General features: G+C 41.2%; 1 protein-coding gene across 1 annotated transcript in view; it reads right to left on the minus strand.

Moving 5' to 3' along the window:
• Sox5 (SRY (sex determining region Y)-box 5) overlaps positions 1 to 16,123 on the minus strand; it is a 710,484-nt gene that overhangs the window by 55,961 nt on the left and 638,400 nt on the right. Inside the window, exon 16 of the mRNA XM_013025067.1 lies at positions 7,589 to 7,758. Coding sequence (XP_012880521.1) covers positions 7,589 to 7,758 — 170 coding nt within the window. The remainder of the gene's footprint in view (positions 1 to 7,588; positions 7,759 to 16,123) is intronic.

The raw sequence follows: 16,123 nt of genomic DNA on the forward strand, positions 1-16,123 counted from the left end.
CCACATTTTCTTGATCCATTCATCTACTGAGGGGCATCTGGGTTGGTTCCATATCTTAGCTATGGTGAATAATGCTGTGATAAACATGGTTGTGCTGGTAGCTTTAGTGTGGCCTTGTTTGTGATCCTTTGGGTAAAAGCCCAAAAGTGGAATTGCCCCCAAGCCTTTTTAAGCTTAGATACTATTTTTAAAGATATGGATTTGTGGATTTTGTCCAGGGCTAGGCTCTGAGTAAAATCCCTTACCTGCTTCTCCCAATAATTAGAAACACAGCTGTACACCACCATTTCCAGTTTGTTGCTTGAGATGGGGGTCATATGAATATATTTTCACACCTGTCATCCCAGTTACTCAGGAGGCTGAGATCTGAAGATCATGGTTGGAATCTAATTAGGGTAGGAACTGCTGTGAGATTCTTATCTCCAATGAACTACCAGAAAACCAGAAGTGGAGCTGTGGCTCCAAATGGTAGAGTGATAGCCTTGATCAGAAAGAGCTCAGGGACAACACCCTGGCCCTGAGTTCAAGCCCCAGGACCAACAAAGAAAAACAAACCAAAACCCAAACCTTATGGACATATCTCAGGCTTTGAGTTCAGAGAATCAGCATCACCAGAGAGAGAGGTGGGGGGCTGCCAATCTTGGATCAAATCTTACAGAATCATGAGTGCAAACAAATGTTTTCTATTCACAAATGAATTGTCTGGGCATTTCATTACAGTAACCTGAGACTGAATGATACCAGCGATCTGGTATTTCATGAGTAACAATGATATTTATTAACTTATTAAAAACCCCATTACTGTAGTATTGTAGGAATTGCTTTCTTCCAGTGTCTAGAAGAAGGAGAATTTAATTGTATGAGAAGCCAGAGAGCTTCTGAAAGATGAGTCATAAAAGTGTTTTGGTTTTTTTGCCCATCCTGGGTCTTGAACTCAAGACCTGGGTATTGTCCCTGAGCACTCTACCACTTGAGCCACAGCACCACTTCTGGCTTTTTCTGAGTAGTTTATTGGAGATAAGAGTCTCGTGGACTTTTCTGCCCAGGCTTGTTTCAAACCTTGATCCTCAGATCTCAACCTCTGAGAGCTAGTGTGACAAGCGTGAGCCACTCGCACCGGGCTACGATATGTTTTCTGTTTGTTTGTTTGTTTTTGTTTTTAACAGGAAGAAAATATCATTCATTCATGAAGTCCCTGTATATCATTTTACATGTATGAAAAGTAATATGCACAGGCCCAAATCATACCCAGAACTGGTTACTGGTCTTTGAGCATATGAGTGTGAATATTCTATTCCTTACTGCCTTATTCTATTCCTTATTTTCCATACATGTGATTTTTCACATAGGAGTTCTTTTTGGTTTTGTTTCTGTCTTTAGGAATTTTCCCATAAAAGGGAAAGATTTTGCATATATCCTGACTTAGAAATTAGGTTGTAGAGTCCTTTCTCATAAGCAAAGGCTACTTATTCCTTCGATGGAAAACTTTAATCTTCTTATTTTCAAAATGAGAGAAATCTTTCCTGAGCCACAGACAACGGGAGCTTAAAGCAGGACTCCAATTGCCTGAAGGGGGAGATGGCGTGGAGGGCCGAGAAGCAGAAGAGATGGAAATCTGTGTCACTTCTAGAAAGACATTGAGCCTGTAAAGCTTCAAGCATTGTGGCCTATTAATATTTATGAGGAAAAAAGTACCAGCAAAGATTTCTCTGCATATGTGTTAACCAAATTATAAAGCACATGTTTAAAAGTATTGACATGTCTAATCAGGCTATTACAATTGTTCTGGGAAGTGGGGAAACCCTACATTATTATATCCTTTAGTTAAAATATGTATATATATATATATATATATATATATATATATATATATAGTTGAAAATCCAAGAAGAGCATTCAATATTACTTCCTATTTTATATTTCCCTCAATCCACAGTATATTACTTTCAAACCACAGAGGAACATTTATTTATTTACTAGTGCTCATGCGTAGTTCTTTTTGGGTCATTACATTGTAAGGGCTTGACATCTTTTTTCTTCCTTTCTTAGGGGGTGGTGACAGTCCTGGGTATTGAATTTAGGACCTGGGAGCTGTCCCTGAGCTTTTGTGCTTAGGGACAGTGCTCTCTCACTTGAGCCACAGCTCTACTTCCAGCTTTTGGGTGGTTCATTGGAAATAAGAGTCTCACAGACTTTCCTGCCCAGGCTGGTTTTGAACCATGATCCTCAGATCCCAGCCTCCTGAGTAGCTGGGATGACAGGCGGGAACCACCGATGCCCAAAAGGTTTTGACACCTGCACCTGATATTCTTCTATTTTCTGAATGTCTATCTAGAGTTAAATTCATTCTGGTAGGAGAGAAGTAGAACTGTGAATTTCTTGGTGGAATCCAGCACAATGCAAATCAAGACATCCAGTATGTGTCATCAATTTGCCAACATTCTGACCACTACCAATGACTAAAATGAGCTCTTCAAAGATTATTTGTTCAGATGAATGCAGTTTCTAGTCGGGTAAAGTTATCAAGAATACAGACATGAAGATTCTGTACACTTCCAGTCCTTGTTATTTTCAAAGTTAACAGTCTACAAACTGGAATCCAACAACATTATATTAACATTTAAAATAAATAGATTATTTTTTTTGTTTGGTGTTCTTAGTTGTTTTTGTGGTGTTTGAAACACGGGAAACAAAGCCCAAGGATTTTTTTTCAAAACAGTGCTTCAAAGAACAGCACTACTTGTCTTATTGATAAACTGATATGTTATTATAACCATTTGAATTCAGTCTTCAAAGGCGATAGTCTTTCAGGGAAAAAAAGCACAACTAAAAGAAGCTGTGAGAATAATACATTTTGTCCATCATCTACCTTCATCTGTCATTTAAATACTAATTCCCCCACCCCGCCCCAGGAGAAAAAAGAAAGAGAAAAGTTTTAACTCTGTTTCCATCAGGCTGTCAGAAGATGTCTTTATTGTCATTTGAGAAGTTGTCTATGTGTTTTCCTCCTCCCGCAGAAGATAATATACTGACCTTCTTATTCAGGCACAATAAAGCAGGTGAGGTAGTGCGTCCTACCACCCACGCTCCACTTGCCTTCCTATCAGCGGAGCGACAAAAGAACCTTTGAGCATTCAATTCACTTCAGTTCATTTCTTCAGTGGAAGCTGGAAATGAACGGAAGCTGAATATTAACTAAGGTATAAATACATGCAAACTTCCTTGCAAAAGCAAGACGTTCAGATGTTGCCCTGCTTGCTGTTAAAGAAAGAAAAAAGAAGAAAGAGAAAGGAAGAAAGAAAGATAGGAAGAAAATAAGAAAGAAGAAAGAAAGGAAGAAAGAAAGAAAATAAGAAGGAAGAAAGAAGAAAGAAAATAGAAAGGAAAGAAAAGAAAGAATGGAAGGAAGGAAGGGAGGAAGGAAGGAAGGAAGGAAAGAAGGAAGGAATGTAAGAAGGAAGGAAGGAGGGAAAGAAGGAAGGAATGTAAGAAGGAAGGAAGGAAGGAAGAAAGGAAGGAAGGAAGGGAGAAAGGAAGGAAGGAAGGAAAGAAGATGGGAGACAGGAGAAACAAAATAAAGAGAGAGGAAGGAAGAATGTAGGAAGGAATAAAGGTAAGAAAGAATGACGGAAGGAAGATAAGAGAAGGAGAGAAGGAAAGAAAGTGAAAAAGAAGGAAGGAAAGCAAGAGAGGGAGAAAGAAAGGAAAAGTAAGAAAGACAAAACTGTATCTGAAACCTCATGGAGAGAATGTGTTCAACAGAGAAAAGTGACTATTTCGATGACGCTGTTTCTTTGGATCTTTTTCTTTTCTTTTCTTTTTTGTCGGTCACAGGGCTTGAACTCGGGGCCTGGGCGCTGTCCCTGAGCTCTTTCACTCAAAGATGGCACTCTACCACCTGAGTCACAGCTCTACTTATGGTTTCCTAGTAGTTCATTAGAGATAAAGAGTTTTACGGCCTTTCCTGCCTGGGCTGGCTTTGAACCACGACCCTCAGATCTCAGCCTCCTGAGTAGACAGGATGACAGCCCTGAGCCACCAGCAGCCAGCTTGTTTTCTTAAATGACTATCTTTAAGCAGTTGTCCAATGGAGTTTCCATTAATGAATGCATCTGTTGATCTATGACATCCCTTTCAATATTCTCTCACCTTACAGACCCCTTCTTAATTTTGTAGGACAAACATTGCCTTCTTAGATCTTTTTTTAAATAAAAAAATATTACACACACAAACACACACGTCATATCGTGGACTCCATAATGGAGCTTCTGAAAACAGGGTTTGTTTAGGTGTGTGTGTGTGAAAATGGTTAAAATTATGTCTAATTTCCCAGAGAGCAAAGAATTAAAGGTGGCCTCTAAATCTAGGGAGGCAGAGTTAAAGAAGAGATGCAAACCTTGGGGACTGGGAAGTAAGTCCATGAATTGCATGGGAGCCCCCAGTAGGGGAGAAGGAGTCTCCACCTGAAGGTTGGAGTTGGCTGGATCCAGTTATGATCCAGAACTTATCCACTCTTCACCATTAGCCACTGAGCCTGCAGATGTCGTTAAACACCCCTCCCATTTATTTTTCAAGCAATTGTCCTTGCAAATAAGAAAACAGATGTTGAGGAAGGGATGTGAGGTCTGGCCAGGGCCATCTTGGGTACACGGTGGATGGTGGAGTCTACCATCTTGTCTTCATGGTGGAGGTAGGGGAGTCCCGCCTCCCAGGTGATGGACAGCACCGAATCCCTGGAAGCAGGGGCGGGGACTTGGATGATAGGCTACTAAACCTGTCAGTCCAGTGCCTGAGACTGGGAGTTTCCTGTGACCCTGCCCCCTGCCCTGACTCTAGTTAGGCCTGGACCCACTCAGGCGCCATGACACCAGGCCACATGTGTCTGTGTTACTGTCCTGTCTCTGGGCTCCTGGCTCTTCTCTGGTCACCATGGTGTCCCTCTTCAGCTCTGCACTGGAGCTGAGCTGGTTTCCTGGTATTGTTTTTGTTCTTTCCTTCCTCTCTGGCCTTCATGGCTCAGTTTCCTAGCTGTACTTTGTAACTGTGTCTTTGCTGGCTGCTGGTCTTTGGGACAGGAGTCCACCATGCAGTTGCTGGCCTTTGAATAGACTCCAAGATTCAATCCTTCTAAATGTGGCTTCTCTGACTTCTCGCCTTACCACAATGTCCTGGGTACAAAATCATTCCTGTGAAATATTAGTGTTCTCCACCCATGCATTCTCAGATTTCAGTTATTTCACTTATTCTACATAATTAACTACTCAGCTAATTATTACACCAGAAAGATGAACTCACTGCGCTTTCAGGAGTTCATTGCTTCAATTAGCAAAACCACTACAAGATAGTAAACACAGTATTGTATTTTAGGAATGGTTTTTTTTAAGTACACATTGCTTAAAGGAACAGGCAAAAAAAATTTTTTTTAATTCTGCCACAAAGAAGTAGAGTCAGAAAATTGCACTGAAGATGATTTGAGGAGAGAAACATAACAATTTTGATTTTTAATGGCTGTTCTGGGTCTTGAACTCAGGGCCGGGGCACTGCTCTGAGCTTTTGTGCTCAAGGCTAGTGCTCTGCCACTTCAGCCACAGCTCCACTTCCATGAGACTTCATGGATTTCCTTGCCCAGGCTAGGAAATCTTCACCCTCAGATCTCAGCCTCCTGAGTAGCTGTCATTACAGGTGCCTGATGTATAATAGTTTATAAATTTTGAAAATGTTTCACAGTTAATGCATGTACATAGTTCTTTGGAGAAATCTATACCTGTTTAAACTGCTTTACTTTTTGTAACTTAATGGATTTTCCCCCCTTATGTTAATCTGATTATTTATAGACTTTTATCCTTTAACATACTTTGGCTACTTTTAATCTGTTATCTCAATCACTTTAGGACTAGTTGCATTAATGTTTTCTTTGGCTAACTTCAATGTTCATTTCATTTATGGGTCCATTTCTGCCGTTTGTTTTCCTGATGATTTTGGGTTATGTTTCTTTTTACATATTTTGATGTTAGAATTTTTTCTTAGTCATTTTATATCCAAGCACTACAAAGAATCCATGATTTAATTATCCCACAGTGCAAAAATTTTCCATTATATATTCATTTAGGATGATGCACTGATCACTTTAATTATATGTATGTATATGTAATTTATTCCAGCTCTTATAGTTTCAGTGGGTATTTGGCTGTTTGCTACCTACTCTATGCTATAGTAAGATAATTCCCATTTTCATCTGAGATCCTGTATCCCTGGTTGTTTATGGCTCAGGAATCATATGCCCATATTATTTGGTTGCTGAATGTGTGTTGGTGTTATTTTCTCTCAAGTGATAAACTTTGAAAGGAGAAGTGTTAATTCTCTCTTCTGTATTTTGAGGGGCACAATGCTATCCTAAGGCAGAACACAGCACAATTAAAAGCCAATCTGAAGCATGTCCGTAGCTCACAAAGAAGCCTGTCTTTGGGATGTGGTATATATTCATCATAATAGTAACGACTCTAGCTTTATCCTTGTAAATCCTTATAATCTATATATCCAGATATCTCCATATAAATAGATAGATAGATATCCCCTCTCTGTGACCCCTAAGAGAGCACTGTCTGTCTGAGATTCCCGTGAAGGATGCTAGCAGACATATCCATGAAACACACCATCACAGCAAATCTTCTTCCCAGAACATGGTTCTTACATTGTTTCTTATCCCTTCGTGAAATCCATCTGTCAGTTGGGATTCTCATGATAAACGTGACTTGCTTTCCACAATGCTACAAGAATTTCCTTATCCCTGGAAATGAAGCTGTAGCTCAAGTTGGTTGGGTGCCATCTTTGAGAGAAAAGGCCAAGCAAGACCGTGAGGTCCTTAGTATGAGTACAACATAAAAATTTCCCTGATCCATAAATCCATCTTCTTTACCTTGAATGTTATTTAAATAAGAGCTGTTTATTTTTGTAATTTAGTGATTAGAGTCTTTTAGTGATTGGTCAGTACACACACACACACACACACAGAGAAATCAGAGGAATATACACGTACACCTGTGTGTGTACATGTATATGTATATTTATGTACCCACATTTCAGTATGTGTTTGTAGAATAGGGGACTATGCACAATTATTTTACTGTTTCCTCTTTGTCTATTAATTTTATATGTGTTCATTATGCTGGTAACATTGTATTTGTGTTATTTTTCTAAATCATATCATATTTTGGACATGGCTGAAAAGCCATAAGGTGCCTAGGGCCAAAGATTTTGTCAAAACTCAAGAACTTTGTCAGATAGGTCAGATTAGCAACATTCATTTAATGTTTGCCAAGTATTGAGTCATTAAGTCACTGATAATACAGCCTCATCAGGTCCTTTTTCCTTATCATTCATTTTCAGTAACATTTATTATTACTATTATTGTTGTTGTTGTTAATGCCAGTACTGGGGCTTGAACTCAAAGCCTGTGCTCTGGCTTGGCTCTTTCAGTCAAAGCTGGTGCTCTGCCACTTAAGCCCCACCCACCTTTATGTACCTTGCTCTAAAAAATGTCTAGCTATCAAACCATGGTGCAGCCCAGACTTTGGGTATTTAAGTTTACTTGGAAAGTGTCGAATGTCCGATGCTCTCTTAAAGTGTGCAATATAAGCTGACGAATCTGGATGTATCTGAAACACGAAGGGAACTTTTCAAAGCTTTGATTCTGACAATAGGAAGTGGAAAAATCTCCATCAGATGAGCTGGAGGTGCAGGCGATGTATGGAAGCTTACCTACTGAGGGAATTGGTGGGTACAGAAGAAATTGATAAATTTTTAAGAGGGGCAATCAAAAATCCTTTCTCTGACATGTGTAGTTTGCCAGGCACCAGTGGCTCACGCCTATAATCCTAGCTAATCAGAAGGCTGAGATCTGAGGATCTCGGTTCAAGGCCAGCCCGGGCAGGAAAATCTGTGAGACTCTGATCTCCAACGAACCCTGAGAAAGTTGCAAGTGGAACTGTGGCTCATGGTAGAGCATTAGCCTTGAGCCAGAATAACTCAGGGACAGCACCCAGACCCTGAGTTCATGACCCCAGATTGGGGGAAAAAAAAATCTGTAGTTCGTATCTGTGTCCTAATACCACGAACAACTTTAATCTCCTTTCTATGGTAAAAGGTCTCCTGATAACTTCTAGATGATGAATTCCACCCTTATATGGTGACAATGAGGACTAACGGTCCTCATTAGGGTCTAGGCCCTCATGTTAGGGTCTAGAAGCAAAGACTGTAGTGTGGGAGGAAATAGGACTTAATATAACCACAGCGTGTTTAATGGCTGTCTGCGGGTTAGAACACAAGGCAAAACTGATGGTTACGCAAGGTCAACGTGGATAAAGCTGAGCAATATTAGGCTTTGTTGTTGGTGAGCATGTGAGAATGGGGCTCGCAGACCCTCCCTCCTTCTATTGACGGAAAGAAAAATCACAAGCGATTTTATATAAACAAAGGCTTTATTTCAAATATATTTTACAGTTCTTGTATAATGAGGATTGCTTTCCAGATTCTGAAATTCAGTAATTGGACAGGCAGCGGTACAAAACAGTGGTGTTTGCTTTTGCCTAGTGAATTCCTACAATTATTCTGGTAGTTCGGTTTTTGTTGTTGTTGTTGTTTGTTTGTTTTCAGTTTGATCAGTAGAGACATCAATGATAGCATCACTTTTGTCCTCTTGGTTATATTTTGAGTTGCAATAAAGTACCATTCCATATTTGTTTGCATCCTTTAAAAACTGCCAATATGGGAAGGAAGAAAAATCTCATGTGTCTCAATCTGACTAATTGAAAAATGATGACATATTGTGATCAGAGCTGAACTGATTCATTCTCTGTGGTGAAAATCAGTTTGCTAAGCAAATCAGCAAAAAAAAAAAAAAAAAAAAAAGAAAAAGAAAAAAACCCACTAAAATTGCAAGACAGATGTTTGGATTGCTTAAGAAAACAGAACTATTTTAATGAATGTCTTTCAGTAATACTATTGCATACATTACACACACTAATTACAGTGCTTACTTCTAAAACCCGTCTTCTCTGTTAGCTATTAGACTGCTGTAATAGCTCAAGAAAATAAATTGGATTATTTTCGTAAACCACCTTTAATTCAGAAATCAAATGGATTGAGATTTGGGGGCGGGGGAATACATACATACATATATATATATATATATATACATACGTATATATATATATATATATATACGTATGTATATATATATATATATATATGTTCACTATTGCCAGTACTTTTTTAGCTGTCCAATGCAATAGCAGGAGAAAAGCAATCTACTATTATATGTTAGATTTAAACATTCCAAAAAAAGCAAAAGGCCCCAAATGAATGTTTCTTAATTGAAATATCCACAGGACAAAATAAAGTCAAATTTATTTGGTGGGATGACGGTTGCTTACTTTGCTAAGAAACACACCAGATTCCCCACATCCACACTCACACCCACCCCCCCACCCCCCCCACACGAGTATATCCTGACAATGTTTGCTAAAGTGATTTAGCATCATATCTATGACTAATGCAGCTCTAGGTGGTATTAGATGAATCTTTACAGAATGTCTACCATGAGCATTTCCCTTCCCTGCCTCCCTTCTTCCCAGTATGAGTTGGGCTGTGGTTTTATGAAACTACCTTTCCAGTTAAGCACCTGATGTCTACTGCTTTGCTGGGGTGAAGAGTCACTAGGCCCTGAGACATTGGTAATGAGACATGGAACTGATGGATGGAATCTCCCATGGAGGGACACAGCCAGGTGGCTGGCCAGTACCTCATCACTGCCTGCAAGATTTTCACAGGAGTTTGAAGTTAAAGTAATAGTGTTGTAGGCCACAGGAGCGACAGAATTTGACAAAGCCCAGGGCTGGTGGTTCCTGCCTGTAATCCTAACTACTACGGAGGCTGAGATGGGAGGATCATAGTTCAAAGCCAGGCCAGACAGGAAAATCTAGTGAACTAAGCAAAAACCTAGAAGTGGAGGTGTGGCTCAAGTGGTAGAACACCACCCGTTCTGAGCAAAACAGGTGAGGGACAGATTGCCCAACCCTGAGGTCAAGCCCCAGGACCAGCAGACAAAACAGGACAATAACAGAACAGGAGACAGGAGGGAGAGGTCAATAATCCCACTTTGTGCTTGTTTCGCGCCTTCAGAAGCAAATACATAGATAGCAAAGCTTGCTTTGTGTCCCTCCACACTTTGCTTCTCTTCCTCAGGCTCAAGACTTCCATTTTCAGGAGTGAATTCTGAACTCCATCCACAAGACTGTAAGATAATTCTGGTTAGGGATATGGTGGGCAAAATTGGGAGAAGAAATCCTCCTTGTAGAATTCATATTCACTTGAATCAAGTGTTTTCTGACTCAGTATCTGGATAATGATTTTATTTACAAAATGCTTCAACCAACTGCCCAGCACCGGGGGCCTCACACCCATAAACCTAGCGACTCAGGAGGCTGAGATCTGAGGATCGCTGTTCAAAGCCAACCTGGGCAGGAAAGTGCGGGAGGTTCTTTTCTCTAATGAACCACCAGAAAACCAGAAGTGGAGCTGTGGCTCAAGTGGTAGAGCGCCAGCCTTGAACAACAAAAGCTCAGGGCAGTGCTCAGGCTCTGAGTTCAAGTCCCAGGCCCGGCAAAAACAAAACTAAACAACAACACACAAAAAAACCCAACCAATGAAGTAACCATTCTAACAAAATCTCTCCTGAGAAACGACGACAAAGCTATGACAAGTCAGTCAAAAACAGCCACTGGGAATAATTTCTTCTTAACGTTTGCTTCGAATGTTGAGTGTAGAATTCAGAACAGGAAACAATTTAGCTATGTCTACTCCTCGGAGTTCAAGATATAAATGGAATAAAATTCGAATTCTTTTTCTATGGCACTGGTCCAGCTGTAGCAAAACCAAGGCTGAATTGGGGTCCGGTATATTCAAGTACTCAAGACTCAAATAGTACAAGGAGAGTTGGAGCTAGATCTGGGTGCTGGCTTGTCCTGAGAATAATGAGACTGGGAAATCAAACCCTTGAGCTCTGGGTTCGAAATCAATTCATCCGTGGGGTTGATAGTTCTGAAAGCGCGATTATTCCCCCAACTTTTGGTCTTTGCAGACCCAAACTATGAATGAATTGTGAGAGGAAACACAGTGTAATAAGAACACATTTGCTGTTTTTATTGGTGCCTTTCATGGCAGTAATACTGAAAAAAAAAAGAATGCAAAACAAAACAAAACAACAAAGGAACCAAAAACCAAAAAACAGGTGGGTGATAACCCACATTTTTTTTAAGAGTACATAAACTCCTGTTTTATTTTTATTGTGGCATGAATGATAACATAAAACCAAAAAACATGAAAATATACAACTTATATTACACTATGTGTTATGAACAAAATATAAATCTATAACTCTATGTTATATTTACATAATTATTTATTTTATTAAATTTCAAGTGAGATGGTAGGTTGCACATACTTTGTTTTAAGCTCCAGGCATTTGATTGTCTCTTTTCTATTTTTTTTTAAATTTTACATGTAAAATCCAAAATATTAGAAAGACTAAGACCTTTAAAGCCAATGGAGCTGTATAAATACTGTTTTAATGAGCCAGTTACAGAAACATTGGGGGAGAGGGGGAGAGGAATCAGTCAGTAGGAAACCCAACATGTCATCTTCAGCTTGGGAAAAAAAACATTAAAATTAAATACTGTCTAAGCCTGGCTAAACACCCACTCCCTCCCTACCAGACGGAACTCTCCGAACCACTTTAAGTGAGCTTTGTTCCTTGCAGCCCCCATACATTTTGACTATTAACTTGATAGACAAATATTTTTCTTATAAACCTGTTTGCAAATATACAGTTGTTTCTTACAATTCAAAAATTTACTCTGTAGAAGAAATCAAAGTATAAGGACTTTGGATGCTTTAAGTGGGAAGATGAAGAGGTTTCTTTCTGAGAATCACTAACAGCTTGGGGATGATGAAAATGTCCGAAAGTAGACCATAAAATAGGTTAAGGAATCATTTTCCTGAAATGAATCATGGGAGGATTCTACTCCAGAAATCAAATCGCTTACATCAAAGAACAGTTTTTAAAAATTTGCTAATTATGAGAAGATTTGATTGTGGCCAATTCTTCTTCAAGAGAGATCTCCCCCCCCCCCGCCCCTGCATGGATAACTTAGCTAGATGTCAAATGGAACTTAAAAATGCACTTGACTAGTTGAAATATAAATGTACAAACGTATAGTTCTTATTTAATCTGATTGTAGTGACTAGCCAAGTTACTGCTAATTTACAAATGAGTAACGGCAGTCTATTTTTCTCCAGTGATGTTCTCTTAGATTTATATCAAAACAAGTACTTTTCGAGAAACTGATCATCATCATAAAAATCAGAGTTCTGGTAAGATTATTCCTCACTCTGTGTGTGTGTGTGTGTGCGTGCGTGTGTGTGTATGTGCGTGCGTGTGTGTGTGTGTGTATGTGCGTGCGTGTGTGTGTGTGTCCGAGTGAGAGCAGATAGGCATGAAGAGGTAGGTAGGGAGAAAAAAGGAGAGGGACACTGTTTAAGTTCCATCTTTTGACCTTACTCTTTCCGCTACTTTATCTGTTTTGTCCTTGTTGTTGTTGTTGTTCTGGGTGAGTTTGCACAAAAAGAGCATCCCTTACAAAAGAGGATCCCTTACAAAAATCATAAACCCATCTACTATCAAAACAGGCAGCAAGTTCACACAGCTTGGGTCTGTTCCCAGTGCCTTGTGGCAAGTGAACTGTACTTTCAGCATTGGTAAGATTATTATTATTACTATTATTATTAGCTTCTGTACTTTTCTGGGGTGGAGTGGGGGAAGGGGGGGCACCTGGGACAAAGAGAATTTGACAGCCATGAAAGAACTGTCACCCCAGGAGCAGACAAGACAAGCCCTGGGCTTGCTTTGTGTTTCGATTCATGCACAGTTTCATCTTGGACATACACATCATGGTAAGATGCACTGGGTTTTAGCTGTTAAAGGTCACCATTACCAATTTCATGTTCACCTTTCAGTTGAAACAAAATAACCCAAAAAACAGAAAGAAAAAAAAAGAGCAAGTAGTGCTTTTCTCTTTTGGTGGTTGTTGATTGTTCAGTCAATTTGCTGGTGCGTTAGAGCAAGTTTGGGGCGTGAATGGCTTCAGGGGAATATTCCTGGAGCTAAAACAAAGTATTGTTAGGGTCCACACCATGAAAACAACGCATCTTTCTGACATGAGGAAGAGTTCAGTGTCCAGGAGACACGAAAAGTGAACCCACAAGCCAGGAGAAAGGTGTGAACGAGGACTGGACAATGGTTAAAAAAAAAAACACGTGCTTCCACATTGTACATAATAATGATATAAAAGCAACGGGGTTTTCTTTTGTCCTTATTCAGAGTGCTTAAAACAAAACAAATGAGCTCTAGATGGCTGTAGCAATTAAGTAATCAAAATAAGTGACGAGAATTTAAGTTAACTCCACGTTAACGTGACTTTCCTATACACACACTCCTTCGTTATTAAACACCAGGAGTGAGTAACACTGTCGGGGCCCAAATGGTTTTTGTTTTATCAATGGTGAGTGGAGTTATGGATAGATGAAGATGAACTGAGAGGGTAAATATGTGTGTATGTGTGTCACACACACATGGGTGTATATGTATGCAAATATATATGTGTGTGTGTGTGTGTGTGTGTGTGTGTGTGTTGGGGCTAGAAATTAGTTTTATATATCTAACAGCTTATTGGCTATCCTTCCAAATCGGCGCAGAATAAAATAGAAAGGGAGAAATAAAATAAATTATACATAACTTACTAATCTGGGAACAGCTGACCATTATTATTATTATCATTATTACTATTATTATTTTATCGTCATCATCATCATCTTCATCATCACAACACTAACAAAAAAAGAGGCAGTTCAAATGAAAATACAGTCATTGAAAACAGAAAAACCCCAAACAAACCTCTGACATGCAGAATATAATGACAGCGCCCCTGGAGGCCAAACCCCACATCGAGTCTTCTGAGAGAGGAGCAGTCACGACAGAAAGGGAGGGGTGTGTGTCTGTGTTGTTGTTGTTGTTGCTTATTCAGAGGTGGACAATCAAAACTCCCGGGTGGTGGTGGGGTGTTTGGTGGGAGGTGGGGGGGGTGCGGTAGCACATCCTTGCAGTGGTTGGTTGGGGGGGGTATTTATTATACCGGGAAATCCTAGACCAGCAATAATGATGGCAGGCAACCTGACACCATTTCACAAGGAGTTTCTTAGGGACCCTGCTATCACCTTCACGTGCTGAAGCGCCTGTACCTGCTCTGCTGACACAAGAAAGGCAGACGTGAGTGACTGCAGTGGCCGGAGCTGAGGGGCTCCAACAGGCCCCACGTGGCTGGGGGTTCAGTGCCTTTTCATCAAACCCTGGCTTGGCTGTTTTAACGACAGGAGAAACACTTGGCCTCTGGCTTGTGAAAAGGCTGGAGGCCTCGGCCTCCTGTCCTAGAAAGATGAAACTCCTCCTCCTGAAACCAAAGCTCAGTCCTTCCCTGGACTGCCAGTGTTGGGGGGCAGGAGCCCCCAGTTCTGCTTGTGGGAAATGGTGTGGGGGGAACAGACATGGTGGAATGCAAGGATGGCTGTCTTTTGCAGTATCAATGGGGTGGGAGGCGGGGAGCCAAAGAAAACAAATAAACCCAGACAACAACAACAACAACAACCACAAATCACTGAGTAGCAAACATTATTGTCTGTCTGGGGGAGCGGGGAAGTTTGCTAGTAGCTTTCTTGTTACACAAAACACACCTCTATTTTACAGGGCCAAGTGTGTGTGTGTCTGTGTCATCCGTCCAATAACCAAAGCATGTTCATCTTAGAAACCTAAAAAACAGAATGTCTGAGCCCTATCGCTTGGTTGTCCTTCGAAGTGCAAAAGTCAAGGTCAAGGGTCGGTCTAGACCAGGGGGTGCGGGGTGGGGGGTTCTGGGATTTCATCCCTAGCTATGCGTTTCACTCACAAGGGGTTTGCCTTATCTTATTCAGTACCGTAAATCACACACATACGTACGTACACACACGGAAAACCCAAGGTCAGAAAATAGTCTTTTCTCTACATTTCTTAATCTCTCTCTCTCTCTTCACCTGAGAACAGCACCTATAGTTTCCATTTAAAAAATAAAACGAGAATCGTGAGCAGAAGAGCAGGTCAGTCTCACCAGCTGCTGGTAGGTTTCAGTCTCTTGTTGGAGTTATTATTATTATTTTTTTCCAAGGGATTGTCTGAGATCTCACACGGTCCTAACTCAAGAAACCCAAGAGGAGCTCGCACACACAGGAGAGAGGAGGGAAGGGGGGAGGAGAGGGGGGCAAGCAGCAGGGCGGTGGGGGGGCCAGGCCTGGGCCTGTGGTTGGGGGGGGCCAGGCCTGGGCCTGTGGTGGGGAGGGCCAGGCCTGGGTCTGTGGGGGGGGCCAGGCCTGTGATGGTGGAGCCTGGGCCTGTGGGGGGGGCCAGGCCTTGGCCTGTGGTGGGGGGGCCAGGAGGCCCAGCCCGGCCTCCTTCTCCTGGTCCTCCGTCTTGGAGGCTCAGAGACAGGCAGGGGCGCAGCACAGCCAAGAGAGATCCATCTTCCCTTGGTTGGATTGTTTCCTGTCGGGTGTGTTGCGAGAACCACCAACAATGGGAAAAAAAAAAAAGCAAAAACCGTCACCCAGGGGCCAGGGAAGGAAAGGAAAAGAAGAAAGGGAGGAAAAAAAAAAAAAACAAGAAACAATGAAAGAAGGGGGGTCCCCTCTGCAGCCGGACTCGCCACCCGGGAAGATGGACACACGGACGCACCCGACGCGCGTGTTTCCTTAAAGAAGAGATCGCGGCCTGGAGCCGCCGCCACCACGGAAAGGAGAACACATTCACGAAGCCACTTGCTGGCACTGTGTACCTGAGTGAGAGTTTCTAGAACGTCGTAGAACAAACAGCCATAGAGTTTATTTTTTTTTCCTTAAAAAAAAAGAAAGAGGAAGAGGAGGAGGAAGAGCAGGAGGAAGAGGAGGAGGAGGTAAAGGAGGAGGAGGAGGAGGGGGAGGAGGGAGA

Source organism: Dipodomys ordii, unplaced genomic scaffold (genome assembly GCF_000151885.1).
Source record: "Dipodomys ordii isolate 6190 unplaced genomic scaffold, Dord_2.0 Scaffold81, whole genome shotgun sequence".
Classification (NCBI taxonomy): domain Eukaryota; kingdom Metazoa; phylum Chordata; class Mammalia; order Rodentia; family Heteromyidae; genus Dipodomys; species Dipodomys ordii.